Source organism: Dermacentor silvarum, chromosome 1 (genome assembly GCF_013339745.2).
Source record: "Dermacentor silvarum isolate Dsil-2018 chromosome 1, BIME_Dsil_1.4, whole genome shotgun sequence".
In the NCBI taxonomy this organism is placed as follows: domain Eukaryota; kingdom Metazoa; phylum Arthropoda; class Arachnida; order Ixodida; family Ixodidae; genus Dermacentor; species Dermacentor silvarum.
In genome coordinates, this window is record NC_051154.1 from 118668785 (window position 1) to 118687901 (window position 19117).

At 45.2% G+C, this 19117-nt stretch overlaps 2 protein-coding genes across 2 annotated transcripts in view; one reads left to right on the forward strand and one right to left on the reverse strand.

Annotated features, from left to right (window-relative positions):
- The window catches only part of LOC119435907 (protein arginine N-methyltransferase 7), a 111464-nt gene extending 99707 nt beyond the window's left edge, over positions 1-11757 (reverse strand). Inside the window, exons 1-4 of the mRNA XM_037702603.2 lie at positions 11561-11757; positions 11330-11366; positions 11097-11246; positions 7676-7784 (exon numbers count right to left, since the gene is read on the reverse strand). Coding sequence (XP_037558531.1) covers positions 7676-7784; positions 11097-11246; positions 11330-11366; positions 11561-11667 — 403 coding nt within the window. The 5' untranslated portion in view covers positions 11668-11757. The remainder of the gene's footprint in view (positions 1-7675; positions 7785-11096; positions 11247-11329; positions 11367-11560) is intronic.
- Positions 11758-12230: 473 nt separating this feature from the next.
- Positions 12231-19117, forward strand: part of LOC119455015 (DNA topoisomerase 2-binding protein 1-like) — a 44338-nt gene continuing 37451 nt past the window's right edge. Inside the window, exon 1 of the mRNA XM_049667072.1 lies at positions 12231-12408. The gene's annotated coding sequence lies outside the window, so the exon portion shown is untranslated. The remainder of the gene's footprint in view (positions 12409-19117) is intronic.

Consider the following 19117-nt stretch of genomic DNA (forward strand, 5'->3'; position numbering starts at 1 on the left):
CCTGCTCCGGACGAAAACCTGGATGCAGATGTCACACTCCCGGAGGTGAAACAGGCCCTCGCCCATATTACCTGGGACACGGCACCAGGGCCCGACCGCATAACGTACAAAGTCCTTCGAAATTTAGATGACATATTTCTGCAGGAGCTCACGGATCTCTTTAACGAGCACTGGCGAAAGGGCACCCTGCCTGGCGATTGGAAACACGCCCAGATTAATCTTATTCCCAAACATGGCAAATCCTTACTGCTTCAGAATTTACGGCCTATCTCGCTAACGAGTTGTGTAGGTAAACTTTTTGAGCACGTGATAGTCCGGCGACTACAACCGCATTTAGAAGCAAAACGTTTCTTCCCCGACACTCAGTTTGGGTTTCGCCCCAACCTATCGGCGCAGGATGTCCTCCTGCATATTAAAGAGACTTTATTCTATCCCAAACGACGGACGGCACGCACGAGAGCTATCCTAGCATTAGACATACAAAAAGCCTTTGACAACGTAGGACACGAACATATCCTCAGGACCCTTGCCACCACAGGATGCGGCCATAGGGTCTGGCAGTATGTCAAAGCTTTTTTGGAAAATCGCACCGCCGAGATTAGATTAGGTCCACTCACATCCGCCGCTTTTGCACTCCCAAATAGGGGCACACCTCAGGGAGCAGTCATATCACCACTATTATTCAACGTAGCCATGGCCCCACTTGCCAGAGAGCTCACAGGTATACCTAAATTGCACCACGCGTTCTATGCTGATGATATGACCCTATGGGTGTCACAAGGCTCCATTGGGGAGGCCCAAGATGTTCTCCAAACAGCTATCAACGTCATCGAACAGCATATTAGCATAATGGGACTCTTCTGCTCACCAGAAAAGTCAGAATTGCTCACGATTAAACCCTACACGTCCTACCCAGGCATAGACCTGTTCGTACACGGTCAACCAGTACCTAAGGTTGATAAAATCAGGATCCTGGGTCTGCATATCCAATCTAACCTAGACGCACATTTTACACTGAACCGCCTCGATAAGCAAATAAAGCAAATCTCAGGACTGGTTCGCCGGATTACGTCACGCAATCACGGTCTCTCTGAAAAGGACACCATGCAAATGATTGAAGCTTTGGTGGTCAGTCGCCTCGCCTACCACCTCCCATATCATCATCTCACTGAAAAACAACTGGATCAGGCTAACAGACTAATCAGGCGGGCGGTTAAGACCGCACTGAGGCTACCGGTGCGCACTAGCACTACCCGCCTTCTGCAAACTGGTCTCTATAATACCGTCCAAGAAATCATAGAGGCACAGAGAAGTAATCAACTCCTACGCCTCTCCCGAACACCCACGGGCCGAAACCTACTCCGAACTCTGGGGTGCGAGCCAAGCGGCACGATCCCGAATGAAGAGCCGTGGTGCCCCATTCCTGTAAGACTCGCGGCTCACATGCACCTCAAACCGTTGCCACGAAACATGAATGTTCAACGCTACCCGGGCCGACGCAAGGCGCGGGCCGATTACTACGCCCTGCGTTATCAAAATCGCGAAGACGTCCTCTACGTCGACGCCGCGGTCGGTCCGCTCGAAGGAACGGCCACGGTTGCTGCCATGACGGAGGACGGACGCATTAACATCGCGGCCTCGGTTAAAACAGCGCGCACCGACGTTGCTGAGGGGGTCGCATTAGCCCTAGCAGTGGCGCATGCGGCCGCGGATTCTACTATTACAGAAATCTGCACCGATTCCCAAAGTGCATATCGTTACTTCCTTCAAGGCATAGCGCCTAAGACAGTCACACATATTTTACAAAACATCCCTCCGCTTCCCCATCCGGTGACCATCACGTGGGTGCCTGGGCATGAGTGTGTCCCCGGGAACGAGCGCGTTAATGCGCAAGTCCGAGGTCTTTCCCTCCGGACTCTGGACGACCACTCACCCAAGCCCACGGAAAAACCAGGAGAGGGGATCTACACCTACCACCAGATTACCACGTATTACAGGAAAGGTAGACGAGAATTACCTGCCCCTCACCATTCCCTTACCCCCCATCAGTGTTCAATCTGGCGCCAGATCCAGACCAAGGCACTTATTTCCCCATATCTGGCACATTTATTTTACCCTGGTCTCAATAATCCACAGTGTACCAGCTGCCAAGCGCCCCGGGCAGATCTTTTCCACTGTTTGTGGAGCTGCCCCAAGCCCATGGCGGTACAACCTATTCCCAACCCTTCCTTTTCCACGTGGGAGGCCGCTCTTCGGGCCACTTGCTCGGATGACCAGCTCTGGCTGGTGCACCGGGCCTGCCTAGAGATGTCGGCCAGGGGGCTCCCGGACATATAGGGGCCCAACCACATTTAAATAGATGAAATAAAGTTTTTATCCATCCATCCATCCACCTATGTGTCTTGCCACGTGGCCATCTGCTTGCCTGGCCAATGGAGCCAAAATGCATAATAGCGGTTTGGCCACTGTGGCGTCTCACATTTCAAAGTCCTGGCCTCCTGAGCAACACATACACCGATTGTGCCTGTGCATGTTATGTTAGTTCATGCCAGTTTTTTTCCAAATTGGTTTTGCTGCCAGAATACCACACTGATGCAGGAATAAGAGACCATTTTGTTAGTAGAAGTGCGTTTTTATCAAATGCAACGAACCATCACCAGTTTCAACTATGCACTTTCAGCAGATCCTGCTACATTGTATATGGAGGGCTAGTATTTTCTGCAAACATGCAGATTGCTTTGAAACAGCATTGCATTGCAGAAAACATGTCAAGCTCATCTATAAGAAACTGCTTAACATTAAGGTTTGCATCCGCACTCTTTCCAATGAATGGCTAACCATCCCCGTCTTGTTTCTAACATTAATGGCATGCTCGCACAGCCTGTCGTTTATGTAATGACCTGACTGTCCTACGTAGAAACGGTCACATGTCAAAGGTGCACCTAAATTTCAGTGCACGCACATTTACCTCTATTACCAGAGACATAACATGCAACTGTGTACACAATGCTTTAAGGCCAACAGTAGGTGCAATGAATAATGGCACGAAAAAAGACACAGACAATGACAAATTCCAAAGCATGCCAAGTGCAGCCCAGTTTCAGGACTTAAACAGGGACTTCTTGTCACAGAAATTTAAAGTGGTGGTCATCGGTATGACAAACTGCTGGCACGCAGGCCACACAGTGATCGTGTCATTGAAAGGTGAGTGTCGTAGGCACTCAACATAGTAGTAGTGGAGGGGAGATAGGAGAGGTGCTCCATGTTCCAAAAGAAGTGACAGTAGAGATCCAGAATTATGGCATGAGTGCAGAGAAGCACATAGTGAGCAGAAAAGGAATACCTGACAAAGCAGGTGCCCACCATTCAGGGACATGGTCATGGCATGGCTTGAAATTACTGCCCTGAGCCAACTGGCCTGTGCAACAGCAACTTCCTGTACAATGTCACCTAGACGGTAATACTTAGGTGCAGCGGGCAGGGCGAATTATTTGTATCTAGTGTTATATTATTTTCCATTTTTCTATCAGCTCACACCACTGTTCTGTGCCCTGTGACAACCACCACCGATTTCCACAACTTGATGAGGAGTCCTGCTTTAAGCCTGAAACAGCATTGAATTTTACACGCGGTTTAAATAAGTCATATTAAAAAAAATGTAAATTATTTCAAGGGCTCTCGAGAATTGAGGCTTCATACCACAATTAATGGGTCAATAGATGTTCATTAAGATAAAAAAAAGACTTTCGTGCTGGTGCTTTTTTTTATCATTCAAATTCAAAAGTAGGGCTTGGAGATCAACTTGGGGAAAAAAAAAACGTGAGGTAGCCTGGGTAGGAGACAAAAGCTTCCAATTAGCAACTAGCATTTCATGCAGCAAAAGAGCATATCTGTTCAAGCCTTGCAGCCGCAGGAGAAACTGATTTTGAGAAGGATATCTGTAGAATCAAAATAGATCGGAGTGCATTTGCCACATTCCCCAAATCGTTAAAGACAGCTTCCCTAAACGCTATGTAATGAATGCATCTGAAAATTTCACGAAAATGCTGAAAATGAATCCTCAGTGCGTGATTACACCGAAAATAAGTAGTCACTTAGCTCATTTTTGAGCCGATGGCTTTATTTTTAGCGTTTTTGCGAGCACGCGCCTCACCACCCGACCTGCGGGAGTTGGAAGGCGTGACATCAAGACACCCTAGTCGGATAGCCGGCCGGCCGGCCGCGGTCATTCGAAGCGCGCCAACGCCGCCATCACAAGCATGAATTCGAGTTCTGGTGCGTCTACCAGCGAGGAGTACACGTCTGAAGACGAGGACAATTTCAACTTGGCAAGAAATATTACCGCTTACGGTTACGAGCCTTCCGCGTCAAGCAACGAAGAAAAGTAGGCGGCCGTGGAATTGCCGGTCAGGTTTTCGCAAACCGTAGCGTGAAGATTTCGCTCTGCACCAGACACTTAAGTATAAACCGCATGCACACGATCTTGCGCGCGACAGCGACAAACTATGCGATGGTGATGGCTGTCGCATTCGCTCGTCGCCTCCAAGTCGGTACCGCATGCGAGCGAAGAGACGAACAACGACTTTGAGCGACGTCTCCCCGGTGTTGCCGGTAAGAGGGCAGCAAATACTCGCCGAAACTGGCGTGACGCGTGCTTTATTAATTTACGTTTATGTGTTTTAGTGTAAAGAGCAGCATAAATATTTCTAAAGGTCTTGCACTACGTTATTATCCTTGCACGTATCAAAATCTAGTTGTTTACTCGTTTCGTGCAACAATCGGTAGTACTTGACTGATGTATATCCAGTTCCGGCTACGCGCTATTGGCTAGTCGCTCACAGCACTTCTGGGCGACGAGCGACGAATTCTAGATTTACAGAACCAAGCGATCGAGCGACAAGAACAAGCGATCTGTTCGTGCGACGGCTCGTTTCATCGCTCGAAGTCGTCGTGCACAAAATCGCTCTCATGCTGTTTGGGCTTTATGCAAGAATTATTGGTCATTTCCTGGTGTAAACTTTCGGAAGTGGTGTAATCGTGTTGCTGCCGAAGATTTACAACAGCAGCGAAGTAGAATACACTCAGTTATTGCAATATTAGCTGTTTTTGTCTGTTTGAGCTCTGCGCCACAAGGTGGCAGCACCGCCGCTCACGTTTACGGTTCAGCCCGAACGCCCCAATGCCCGCGTTTACCCGCTTACCGGACAAGCTAGAGCTCTCTAATAGGCAGGTATCCAAAGTTTACGCACGTTCTCGTCTCTGGGAAATGTGTGCGACGGCGTGTCACGACTGACGAGGCTGTTATATTAGCAATGTCTGGGAAGTTCCGTCCGCCGCGACGAACGCGTCAATACCGAGCGACGACCGCGGGAAACCTCATGCAAGACGCACCACCTACATGGAACGCCGACGGGGATAGTGTTTCAGACTGGACCACGCGCGAAGATCGCCAAAATGGGTTAAACAAACGCTGCAAGGGACCGACACCCGTGGAAACACTGCGACAGCTGTGGGCCGACCTTGGCCGCGGGTGGGTGTTGTGACGTCAAATTTCAGCTTCTGCCGGCAGCCGCTTGGAGGCAAGGTGCAACAAACCAGTTAACAACATTCGTCATTTTGAACAGTTAAACTTTTTTTCCCACGCAAAAAACCATCCGCCAACTTTTCTGTCCGTATCCCTTTAAGACCAAATCCCATGAGAGCGATTCTGTGCACAATGGTGACGAGTGACGAAACCGGCTGTCACACAGATCGCTCGTTCTTGACACTCGATTCTGGAAAACTAGGATTCGTCGCTCATCACCCGGAAGTGGTATGTGCGAATAGGCAGTAACGCGCAGCTAGAACTGAATGTACAGTCTCCCGCATTTTTCAATATATCGCGTGGGCGTCCATTACACATCATTTTGGCGCCTTTAAGCTGCGATAATCAGCGAGACCGGCAAAAGTACTCTCAAGTGCACTAAGCACTCTCCTGTGCAAGAGTCACCCAATGCAATGTTCCCTTCAGGACAACGTACAACCATATTATAGTGTTCTCTGGCGATATAATTAAAAATGCGGGAGGCTGTACATCAGTCAAGCACTACCGACTGTCGCACGAAACGAGCAAACTAAATTTTGACATGAATAAGGATAAAAACCTACTGCAAGATTTTCAGAAATATTTTATGCTGCTCTTTAAAGTAAAACACACCAACTTAATTTAACACAGCGTGCGTAACACCAGTTTCAGCACATATTTGCTGCCCTCATATGGGCAACACAGGGGTGACATCACTTAAAGTCGTCGCTCACGTGGGGTTCCACTTGTAGGCGATGAGCGAACGCGAATGCCATCTCCATCGTGTCGCGCACAAGATCGCTTGCATGGGGTTTATACTTTATGGAGTCGAAACAACGGGCTTGGCAAGGTAACTTGAAAGCAAGCTAAGGGCAATACAATAAGCAATCCTAATTAACACATGTAAAAGATAAAAAGACAGCAGCCTGGATTAGGGACACTTAAAATGCAGATAGGCAATATTCTAGTTGAGGTTAAAGAGCAATAAATGAATCTTCGCAGGCAATGCACAGAGCAGACAAGCTGGAGTAACAGAATGTGTGCTATGGAAAGGAATGTACAAAGGCCGCAAAAACCTAGATTGGGAGATGAGACCAGAACATTTCCAGATAGGTTGACGATTCTGCCTCATTTACTTTCTCCATTCTTTTCTTTTTTTCCATTCCACAATGAAAGCACCATAAGCCTCCTACTGAAAATTGTGGGGATTGAGCGAGGTGCCGGCGCCATTGCGCGGGCTTCACTTGTCCGCCCACTCCGAACCGGTTCTAGCAGTGGCGCTCCACACGCTGTGGTTTGCGGTGAGGGCGGGCACTGACATCACTACGCAGCCGCGTCGGCGGCGAGTGACTGAGCATGGCTCTCTCATCTCCGGGACCCCTGCGCACGATACGTACATGCTTTCCTCTCGTCTGCCGACACCTTTGTGACTAGGACTGGAGCTCGGGCACAGTGCCTTTGCCCGTGTGGGGAGCGCGTACTTTGTGCTGATCTTTTTTCCCGACGCTAAGCTGACGAGCGGTGTCTAGTGCTCGCACGAGGTCGTACCACGCAGGGCCGCACTTGCCGAAAGCCAAAGGAGATTGCCCGAGCTCTCGCGAGTTGACCAATTGGTTATCGCCAGAGCAAGTAGCATAGCTGCCGGGACTTATCCTAGCAGCGTGTCCCAGCTTGAGCCTGTGCTCTCGCCGCGAAGTGCTATGGGCACCTGTTATTGTATTTTCGCCCTTGTAGCGGGACCCCTTTGGGTCCCCACCATGCGAGCGTTTGTGCAGCGCTGGTGCTGACGGATTCAATAAACGGTTTCCGTCAACTCGGGGCTTTACTGTGTTTTTGCGTGCGTCGCTCGGTAGCCCCTTGAGGCCTCTGAACTCGCGAGCAGTGCTGGAGGCGACGGCTGACGCGACCCTGTGGCTCGCTAAGCTCGAACCCGCGGTGGTTGGTCTCCTGTGAGATACCAAGAACCCACAAAATAAATGAAAGTACCTAACAGAAAATGCAACTGACAAGGCAATCACCACAACTATAATGTGATGCACAACTCTGAAAACAGTACAGCAAGCCCTTTTTAAAAGAGAGAGAGAGAACTGTATAAAGACAACCCTTTCCTACCTGGTCCAACTTCCAAATCTTTAGACTTCTTCGCAATGAGATGTATTCTTTGGCTGAGGCCGTTGTCTTCCATAACTTTCGCTGCGCAGTTTGCAGTAGGCTGAAATGCCTTTTGTTAATGGGAGGGAGAGAGACAAAGTAAAAAAAGACATTGACAAATTTTTGGATACTACTAAAACAAGGGCAAACATGAAGGAATGAAACTGAACAGGTGAAGCATAACATGATCTTGTTTTTCCATGCTCATAATTGTTCAAGTCGTTTCCTAACGCAAGCACAATAAGATGAAATTTCACCAACTAGACCAATTTCAAGCATTGTTGAAAAACTCCAATTTAGAAAAAAAAGTTAGATGTTAATGCAAATATGTCAAATGGTTTGAGATACCAAGAAACCCATACTAACCCAAACCTGTCTTTTGATGGTCATTAAAAAGTTTTAGTCAGATGAAGTAACCAACTTTGCAGTCCGACATACAGGCTGTTTCATTTTAGTTGCACCAAATTTTTAAAAAGTGCCTGTGGCAGATAGCACAATTATAATCCTTGATCTAAACTACTAGATGAAGCAGTCATTGCTTCCACGAGAAATCAAAATGACTAATTGAATAATCAGCATAATTATGCTAATTACTTTTTAACTAATTATTTTAAGGCACATATTTCAATCTACGAATTATAGCCGCTGAGTTCCCGAGGCGTATCGACTTGGAACAAATTCTCAGGACTAAACCAGTTTTGAGATTAATTTTCAAAGTGTACGACTAAAAAAGTTAATTAAAAAGTTAATTAGCATAATATGGTAATTATTCAATTAGGCATTTTGATTTCTCATGGAAGTAATGGCCACCTCCTTGATTAGTTTAGATCAAGGATTATGCCACAGGCAATTTTTAAAAATTTGGTGCAGCTAAAATGAAACACCCTGTATATGAACTCATTCAAATGAAAGAACTATCACATTTAAGGCCCTGTTGCCACTTTAGTTTGCGAGTTCACTTGTGAAACTGAAAATGTCTAGAGGTCTTCTAATAATGCAATACTGTAAAAACAAGGAAGCTTAGATGATACTCATAAAATGCCCATGTCTCTCAATATCACTAAATTGTGCAATAGAGTGTATGCACTTGACATCATCCGCGAGGAGTGCTACCGTCATCCGCGGTTGCCACCCCATGTTGGCGGTCGCCGTCCTTAAGTGGCCTAGGCGCTGGCAGTAGCGCAACAGACGATTCAGCGGAAGGTGGCACTTCAGTATTTAATTGGTGTGTTCGGTGACAATAATGCACTTAAGTGCATATGCACGCTAGGTTTAGATAAACCTAAGCGATTGCACTACAAAGAAAAAGTGCGCTTGTGCGGCGACGTCGACCTACCCCCCCTTGAGCTGAAAGACGCTGAACTTCAGCGCGTTGTCGGGCTGCTGCCTCGCGTGGATTTCACCGACATCAAGGGCTATCTCGTGCACGGAACAAGTTTTGTGTCGCGCGAACAACTAAACTCATACAAATTCATGGAAGGCCATAATTATTTGATGACCGGCTGGGTGCAGCAGCCGTTCGTCAAATTGTTGTTGTCGGAAAGGTGAGCGAGCTGCGTCATTTATTTTTGTTTGCTTTTTTTTTTTGGGGGGGGGGGGGGGGGTGAAATAGCTGTGTGAATTCTGTGTGCATCCCATAACCACGGTAATGGGATGTCACGGTCAGAGAGGGATTAGATGCAGCAGTTGCCAGCGGTTGTTTTGAAATGGTTTTTTTAGACTTCCACAACCGCTGTGTGCTGTGGATGTGTTTGTTTAGTGCTGGTTAGAGCCACGCAGCTTTCGAAAGAAACAAGTATAATGTATTTGTAATTTCCTTCCTTTTTAATGACCGTCAGCATTAACATAGCCCCGTAAATGCCATTCATTGACATCGTACAAATTAGCGTTAACATTGTTTTATTTTGAAAAGTAGTAAGTGCTCCAACTCGATCTGCAGCCACCACAATTTTCAAATTCTGGTCAAATTTTTAGATCTTGACGCTTAAACTGTCTGTTCTCGCAGCTTCATCATTTACAGTCATTCAATGAAAAACCGCTCGTACCGTGGCTTCTCATAAAAGAAGACTGCGACACCGCGCAGTTGAAAATTATGCCACTGCCGTATTGGCGTACAATCGCAGCATGTATAGTCTCTCCGTGCACGCAGATACACTAATTCAAGTACTTTCTACGTAATAACACGCACTCACGGCCCCGTGCACAAAACACTGCTGTGTGCAAGACATATCTGCACACAAAGAGTGGTGCCCATTTAAATGACCAAAAATTTTGCTAACTTATCGCAAAGTTCAGCACCAAATGAAAATTTTCTTTGAAAAAATTTAAAATCAAATTATAAATGTGGATAATTACCAACTCGGGCTTAAGAGCAATGTACACTATTACTGAAGTTTCTTGTCTGTGTAATACATAAAAACATTTAACGTAGCAGGAATGGTATGGCGTTGAGCGACTGTGATCCTAGGCCTCCAGCTGAGGAGGCCGCATTTCAATGGGGGCGCAATGCAAAAAGGCCTGTCCCCTGTGCATAGGGGACACAGTAAGATCCCCTGGTGGTCAAAATTAATCCGGCGTCCCCCACTACGGCGTGCCTCATACTGAAAACGTGGATTTGGCACGCAAAACTCTAGAATTCAATTCAATTCAGCTCCGATCGCTCGGCGAAGCAGCTGAAGTGGAAAAGCATGGCTAGGGAGGAGGGCAACTTCATCCTCCGTAGCTATCTTAATATGAGATGCTTCACTTAAATTGTGGAGGGAATGTTTTACTGTACCTGCACCCTACGCTTAATATTGGCAATCTACTGTTGGGCCACTAGCCACACATATGGACCAAAAGACGCGATACTTGAGCGACGCGTGAAGGAACGCTACTGTTAGGCCACTAGCCACACATATGAACCAAAAGTCACTGAACACAGCACTTTCATATCAGCTAGTTCCCAAAGAACTTGTAATTTATTGGGCAACGACCACAAGTATCGTTCTGGCAATGACATCTACGCGCTCAGAGTCGACCAGAGGTACAGTACAGTGCTCAGCGACTGAAACGCTAGACTCGGACAACATGGTCGCCGGCATTTTCTTGCACCACCGGTGGGCGCTAGAGCAAAGGTCTGACTGACACTGAGATTATGCATTTTTGTGTCGCATGAAAGTGAGAATCTTGTTGATGCATCGTAACTGCATTCGGCCCCCTAAGCGATCACCCAGCGATCACCGGTGGCGCAAAAAGCGCCGGCCGCCATACTGTGAGTGTCGCGTTTCAATCGCTGAGCTCTGTAGGTACGTACGTACTCCTATCAGTTTTCACTCCTTGAAGATCCTCATTGGGCTGACTTTTAACGAATAAATTGAAGCTATGAGTTAAAAGAGCATACCTCGCACGCGTACACAACTTCAGCTCCGTGCTCAGCGGCCATCATTGCCAAAAGACCCGAACCGGTACCGATGTCCAGAACTATCGCTCTTGCTCCTAACTGATGCACTGTGTCGATAGCTTCGCGTAACGCGCGATGGTACTTTTGGTTCTGCAAAACAAAGCATGACAATAAGCTTCAAGTAATTACGAAGTGCAAAATCACGTGCGGAAATTATGAAAACTGCGTGTTACTCGTTCTTCGTCGTGGAGCATGTCGCCAAACGCACTCCTGAAAGACAATCAAAACGCAGCATTAATCACACCACACACTGCAGCCCGAATGATAATAGCCCACCAATATAACACGTTAAGACGAGTACAAAGGAGGGTACGTGCCTTCTTATTTTTTTTTCCCTCGTCTTAACGTGCTGTCAAGTTCGTCATACCAAAACATTAGCCCAACAACAGGCTCTGACAGCGTACCTCGCAAGATCTTGCTGGCGGTCATAATCTTCGTGATAATCGACAAATTCCCGTGTACCCGTTATGGGGTTATCTCTGAACACCGCTACCTCCATTTCTTCCTCCATTTCGGCCGGAAAAATGAGACGCTCGCCACTACTGACAAGTCGTCAAGCGTGCTGGAACTGCACATGGAAATTCCCACGTGCGCCCGTAAACGCGACTGACGCGACTCTGAGCAGCAATACAGAAAAAAGGTAAAAGTGGCCATGACTTTAGTGGCTACTTTAATCGCTTCCGGCGCATACCGGCGGCACAAGCTAAGCCTTCAAGATTAGTTTTATTATTCAGGAGCGTTGTTTCTGGGGCGTGAATTCAGACACTACATATAAAACATTACCTACAACTCAGACTGTTGCTTATTAAATCAACTCAGTTATAGTTAATAAATGTGGTAATCTTAAATAGTAGTTATGGTCATGCAAATGCCGTTCGGTGTCTAAAACCTTCTTCACAAAAATAGATAACCACGACAACAATACTAAATAAAAATCAAGCGTACTAAGCGTGAATAATATCCAATAAGTTTATTAGCGGTATCTTAATAAGTAATGCTAACCCTCTAAATATAATTTTTATTTCAATTTTAAACAACAGCTAGCGTCATCTGTAACGCTGCTATAATGGCTGTAATGTGGCTGTAATGTGCGCGTTCCCGCGAAATATCTGTCGCGCCAATGTGTGGTTATGTGGGGGCTTGTTTGACTCGGCGATTCTAAATGTTGTTCATGCAACGATGGAGCCATATGATGGAGCGTTGATTTGAACATCAGTACAATGTTCGGTGTCACACGAGTTCCCTAAAAATGGTACGCTGTGCATTGTGTTTCTGTATTTGCGCTTTTCTTATTCCTGGCGTTAGATTTTACTGCGTGACCGTTTACATTGTCATAACGTTGATCTGTCTTTTGGTATGATAGGGGCATAAAATATGTAAAGTGAGCGAAACTGTAGTGACACAGAACGTTGCGCGATAATTTGTGGCCTCATTTCGGTCTTCTCTGTGCGCCTGCAAGAGTTTTATTTCCAGTGTTCGGAGTAGAAGGTAGTGAGCAGTGACGTTCTAAGTGATTAAGACGCTCTCAAATGTGGTCAATTAGGCCTTGTTAGGTAATTGTGCTACTATGGTTGCATTTTGGATGCGAAGTGTGTGACATTCTGTTTAGACGATTGCAGCCAAAGGATTACATACGCAATAATTTCTTTGCTAGACTCTAGTGGTGTGCCAGCTCCTCGTTCTGTGCCTTGTTTTTGCCAAGAGTATTGTGGTGCTACCGAAACATTTATTTATTATTTTCTGTCAAGCATTTCGTTCTGAACAGAGATGAGCCCGAGGTTACCGGGTACAAATTACCTATTTATTATAAGTATTTTCGAATTCCTGGGCGTATGTTTTCTTTACGCCTGTAAACATCGGGTGTTTCAAACACGTTAACGGCACAATGTGCCCTTGGTGATGTTCTGTCTAGCCTCATCGCTTCATTTTGTGCCGGGCGAGTTGGTACAGATTCATCCTATTTAACAAACTGCGTGGTGGGACAGGACACGAGGAAAGAAGTGGCAGACGAGCGCTCGTCTGTCTCGCTTCTTTCCTCGTGTCCTGTCCCACCACGCGGTTTGTTAAAATACTTCACATAAATTGCCGACATCAAGAAGCCCAACTTTATTTCTTAGCAGCACTGCGTCCATTTTAGCAACTCTACTGATAGTGTCATTGTACAAAATTGTGGTGCCAGTTTTAGCCGTCCAGCCTAAGCTAACCGAATTGAGCTTCTGATGCGCAGTCGTGAACTTTCTTTAGTTTGTAATAAGACACAGAACAAAGCGCAAGTACCTATAACATATAAATAATGCGATTTTAAACAACACGTATGGTGCACTTCATAACAGCCGATATACATATCTTAGGTTACAGTGTACTAGAATTCTAGTATGCTGTACTTGGGTCGATAGATATAATAGCCGATATATTAGGTCACATGGTAAGAATCCAGCCCTAAACCACACTTTCGCTGCAAAGCATTGCGACATACTGTTTCTCGCAACTTTCTGTGCAAATTTAAAATTTTAATTCCTACTTAAAATGTAAACAGCATCTAAATCATGGTCTTTTCGTTTCCACCAAAATCTAGTAACACATTCTGGGCAGTTGTCCCTTTAAAGCAGTGTTTTCATTTAAACGTAACTGTCGCACTGCTGTAAAAGGAAATCATATTGTCGTATTATTCGTGAGTTCCCACTAGAATAAGTGAGGGGCATTTATTTTTAAATAAATGGCATTTTGGCCTTGATTTGAAAGGCCAGTCGCAGTACAACTGCATGGTCACAAACAGAGCAGTGTGTTCTAAAGGCACTGGGAAATTGATGTCATTCATGGCAAAAGTTTGTCAACTACTTAGTCATTTGCAAATTTTTAAGATGACTACAGCCGAACCCAGATAAAGGAAATTCTCTATATTGAACACATGAAACATATTGACTGATACTTGTAAAATAACTCGCTCATAATGAACTGGACATTGGATACACAGGGTGTCTGGAAAGTAATACAATTATATCCGTAAAAAACTTTTATTCAAGATATCGTTACAAGTGTTCAAAATTTTTTGAAGTAGTCCCCTTTAGCATCTACACATTTTTTCCAGCGAATCTGCCATGCACTGTACGCGTCCTAGTAGCCATCGATGGGAACCTCGTTTAAAGCCTTTGTCATGGCGGGCCCAAAACTGACTCCTTTCAGGCTGGTCTTGATTCTCTGGAACAAGAAAAAGTGCCTGAGCTAGGTCAGGACTGCAGGGGGGGCAGGGGAAGCGTTGCCAAGTTGTGCTTGCTAGGATATCCCGGATGAACAAAGGGATATGGCTGGAGCCATTGTCGTGGTGCAACTGCCTGGTATCGGTGATCTCCTTTCGCATTTGGATAACCCTTTTTATTAATCTCGAGCACAACCACGTAGTTGGCAGCGTTGACTGTGTGCCCTTGGAGTACGAATTCTTTGTGAACTACACCCTTGCCATTGTAAAAGACAATTAGCACCGTTATTACTTTCGACTTGCTCATTCTTTCCTTCTTGGGACGAGGGGACTCCGAAGTGTACCATTTCGTAACTTTAGCGCTTCGTCTCAGGGTCGTACTCTAATACCCATGTTTTGTCGCTGGTTATGACATTCTCCAAAAAATGAGGTTCAGTTTGCACACATTCCAAAAGTTCACTCGCGATTACCACTCAGTCGTTCTTGTGGTCATCGGTCAGCAGTTTGGGGACCAGCTTCCAAAGCGGGATTCACCGTCCACCTCTTCCCGGCCCTCCTAAACGACTTCAACCACCTTGAAACTTGAGAATACTGTAAAGCAGAGTCTTCATAAACTTGCTGAATCATTTGGTAGGTGTTGGCAAGACTTTTGTTGAGTTTAGCACAGAACTTAATCACATACTGTTGTTCAACTGTTGACTCCATTGCGCATTGTAACATAGCACTATCAGGAGATTCATGGAAACAGCGATGAAAAGCTGAGTCGTCCCACACCTAACCTGACTGGTCCAAATGTGCTGGAACCAATAGGAGCGTGGTAAAGAAATATAATTGCAAGACTTTCCGGACACACCCCATCTTGTCTGATGCCGGCGCCTTAATGTTGCTTGCATGCCGCAAAATGCAGCATTTGGACGAGTCATTTTATTACTTTCCTGGCAAGTTGTTTTTCTTTTTTTCTGAGAATGCTTGCAAGGCAAAAATTGAAAAATTGAAGGCGCTGGCAAAAATTACTTTCTTGTATTGTTTTTAATGAATGGATTTCTTGCTTCTTTTCTTACTTAAGATAATAAACTAATCAGAAAAGTTTAAAGTTTGTTATAAGCATGTTTGGGTATATCGAATTACCTGATATGTCAAATTGTATTGAGTGTACAACCTTATTCAACTGTATACAATCTGATAGTGCTATGTTGATGTGAGTGTACTTTCTCCACTTTCTGTCAAGCAAGTTGAATCGAAGTGCTGCACCTGCTGTGCTTGTTGCATTAGTCTGTTCTTCAGCAGAAATAGTGTTCTAAAACTTTTCATGCACCTTGTGTTTGTGTCATCACATGTATGCTATAATGCATTCTACATATTTTTCTATTCAGCTATTTACTGGACTGCTTATTTACATTCCATCTCATTCTGTTTGACTTGGTTCAGTGAACTTGTGTGCCTTGTGGGTTAACCAAGACAGTTGCAAAGTGTCAGTAATCAGTAATACCATAAGTATACTCGGAGAGCTTGTGCACTTCGAGTACTATTGAACATCTAGCAAATGCAAATGATTGAGCCCAGCTACTCAATTACTCAAAGAAAACTGGTCTTACCCTTGAAAACAGAACCAGATTAGCACATTTTAAGTGTTTGAAGTGAATGCATTGGCTTATTCACAACCATATAATATTAACATTGCAGGAGACATTTTCACATTGGTAACAAGGTCTACATGCAACAAGCACTCCTTGACACTCGGCAAATACGCATATAATTTTAACTGTCTCCGATATTGCATAACCTGTACAATGTGGGTTCGGCTCCCACTGATGCCATATTTTCGGCCACTTTCATTTCCATTTACCTTATCATTTCTACATTTCAATTAAAACAACAAATGATTTCCCTATGCTTTTCCTCGCTTCATTTTCGGTTGGCTTCTTATTGTTAGTGTAGGCAGGGCAATGTGCAAAAAACACAAAGAAGTAACACATAAAACAGAATGGGTGCAGACTTCCAGCTATATTTCAGAAGCCCAAGACAGGCACAGTAGTATAACTAAGTAGTATAACTATACATCTGTCTGACACTTACCATGCAATGTCGATAAAGGCAGAAGAAAAACGTGATTACATCTATGGATGCATCATATTTTAAGCTCTGTCACCAGTACGTACTGTCACGCTAATTACAAATCTCTAAAGGGCAGAACATGCAACTTGTACACATGGCTCTGCACAACAGCTACAATACGCACAGGGGCACGTTTAGAGGACTACAACCACTGGTAAATGACAAGAAAACCTTCCGTAGTTGGGGGGGGGGGCATAGTGGCTTTGAGGTTGCGCTGCTAAGCACAAGTCTCTGGATCAAATCTAGGCCGCTGCGGCCACATATCGATGGGGCAAAATGCAAAAATGCCCGTGGACTGCATTGGGTGCACATGAAAGAACTCCAGGTGGTCAAAAGTAATCTGGGGAGACCCCCCCCCCACTACGGTGTGCCTTATAATCGGATCATTGTTTTGGCACCTTGAATCCCAGAATGAATTTTTTTTTTTTTTTATGACAACAAAGTGCACCACAGCTTAAATAAATGCGTTGTGCAAAGTGTCTATTGCATGCAAATGAGCATGTGAAACTTGCCAGTAACAAAAACATTTATGCTGATCCAATGCACATTTTGGAATTTATATGAAGCGAAGCTTGTTGAAGCGCTTAATCAAATGCTATAAATTTGCCCATTTCACTCCTGAATCTTTCGTGTAAAGGAAACTGGCCAGCAAGCATGTGCGTTTGCGCCCTCGTGTTACACAATGTGACACATGTGGTGCTCATCTCAAAGAGCTAGTTTACATTGGAATGATAGTATACGAGGTGTGTTCAAAAAGAAACCGAACTTTTGAAATAGCGCGCCAACCGGCAGAGGGAGCGCGCTGTGGCTGCTGAGCGCATGTAGCGGCAGGTTTAGACAACAAACTGCCATTTGCCGCATTTCACTCTGACCGTTAGTAGGCAAGCTACAGCCGCTGAAGTGAGCACATGAACAAGCTGTTCTTCGGATTGGTGTGAAAGTGACAGCGAAGGAATTGGAATAACAGCGTGTGTGTGTGAAGTTCTGCTACAAACTTGGGAAAACTTTCACAGAGACATTTCAATTGCTTAGCCAAGCATATGGGGAGGACTGTATGAGTCGCACGCTGTGCTATGATTGGTCCCAAGCCTGGACGACCTTCCAAATCCACAGATGATGACCACGTCGAGAGAGTTGGAACTGAGATTCGTGGAAATCGTCATTTGACTGTTCGAGAAGTCGCTGATGAAGTGGGTATCAGCATAGGATCATGTCATGAAATTTTGAGTGACAAACATGGGATGCGTCGTGTCAGTGCAAAATTCGTGCCTCATTTGTTGACGGACAAACAGAACCAGACCTGTGTTGAAATCAGCCAGGAACTGCTCGCCGCTACCAATCACGAAAACTTTCTTAAGAATATCATAACAGGCAATGAGGCATCGGTTTATGACTATGATGTTGAAACGAAAGTGCAGTTATCATAGTGGGGGGCCAAAGGTTCTCCTCGTCCAAAAAAAGCACGCATGAGTCGGTCAAAAAATGAAGGTGATGTTGGTTGTGTTTTTTTACTGCAAAGGCACTGTCCATCAGCAATTTGTGCCACATGGTCAGACGTAAACAAAGAAGTTTACCAGGAAATCCTAGCACGTTTGAGAGATTCTGTGCGCAGTAAGAGGCCTGAATTGTGGGAAAATCAGGCTTGGAGGTTGCATCAGGACAATGCCCCGGCTCACGCGTCGCTCCTTGTTCGCAGCTACTTAGCGAAACACCACACTCCTGTTGTGCCCCACCCACCATATTCTTTGGACCTAGCCCCAGCAGACATTTTTCTATTCCCCAAGCTGAACACCACCTTTAAAGGACGTCGTTTCCAAACCATAGAGGAGATCCCGGACAATGCGAGAAGAGACCTGCACGCCATTCCAGAAAGTGCGTTCCAGGAGGCTTTCCAAAAATGGAAGATGGGAAGAGTGCATTGCCAGTAGAGGGGACTACTTTGAAGGGGACAGCTCTTGAAATGTACCATAAGCAGTAAAGGTGTTATAGCAAAAGTTCGGTTTCTTTTTGAACACACCTCGTACGCGCGATTGTAGCCTAATAGAGCATCAGCACTGAGGTTCAATCCCACCATCAAGCACATAATATTTTTTTTTTTTTATGCATGAGCTTAGCATGACCGCTGCTGCACCCAGAAGCCATGGTCTCTAAAGTCCAGGAAGGTTCACGAAGAAAGCTTCGCTTTGATAGCAAAAATGGGGACTGCACCATGAGCACCGTTTGAAAACCCAACGGATTTATGAATAAGCAGGAATTAATTAATTGTCATCTGTGCAGTACATGTAACCAACAAATCTTTATGGATTTAAAGCATATAGAACAAATTAGGATAACAGAAATATAGAAAGACAAAGAACCAATAAAGGTTGGGAAAAAAAAAACCATGATAAATTAACAACAATGAGTCTTAGCTGAAGAGGCAATGTGTAGAAATGTTATAAAAGGTAAAGCCAGACAACCAACATTTCGCAAAGGAACATTGTATAACAGTGCATAATAAATCTGTAGGGCACCTGGATTTTCATTGTAGGATCTGTGGGTGCACGCCAAACTTCAAGAACACAGTCTTGTTGAAAGCAGCCGATAAACCACAAAGGAAGTGATATAAGCTTATTTCGTTCCCTGGAGCTCTGACAAATGCGTAAGCGTG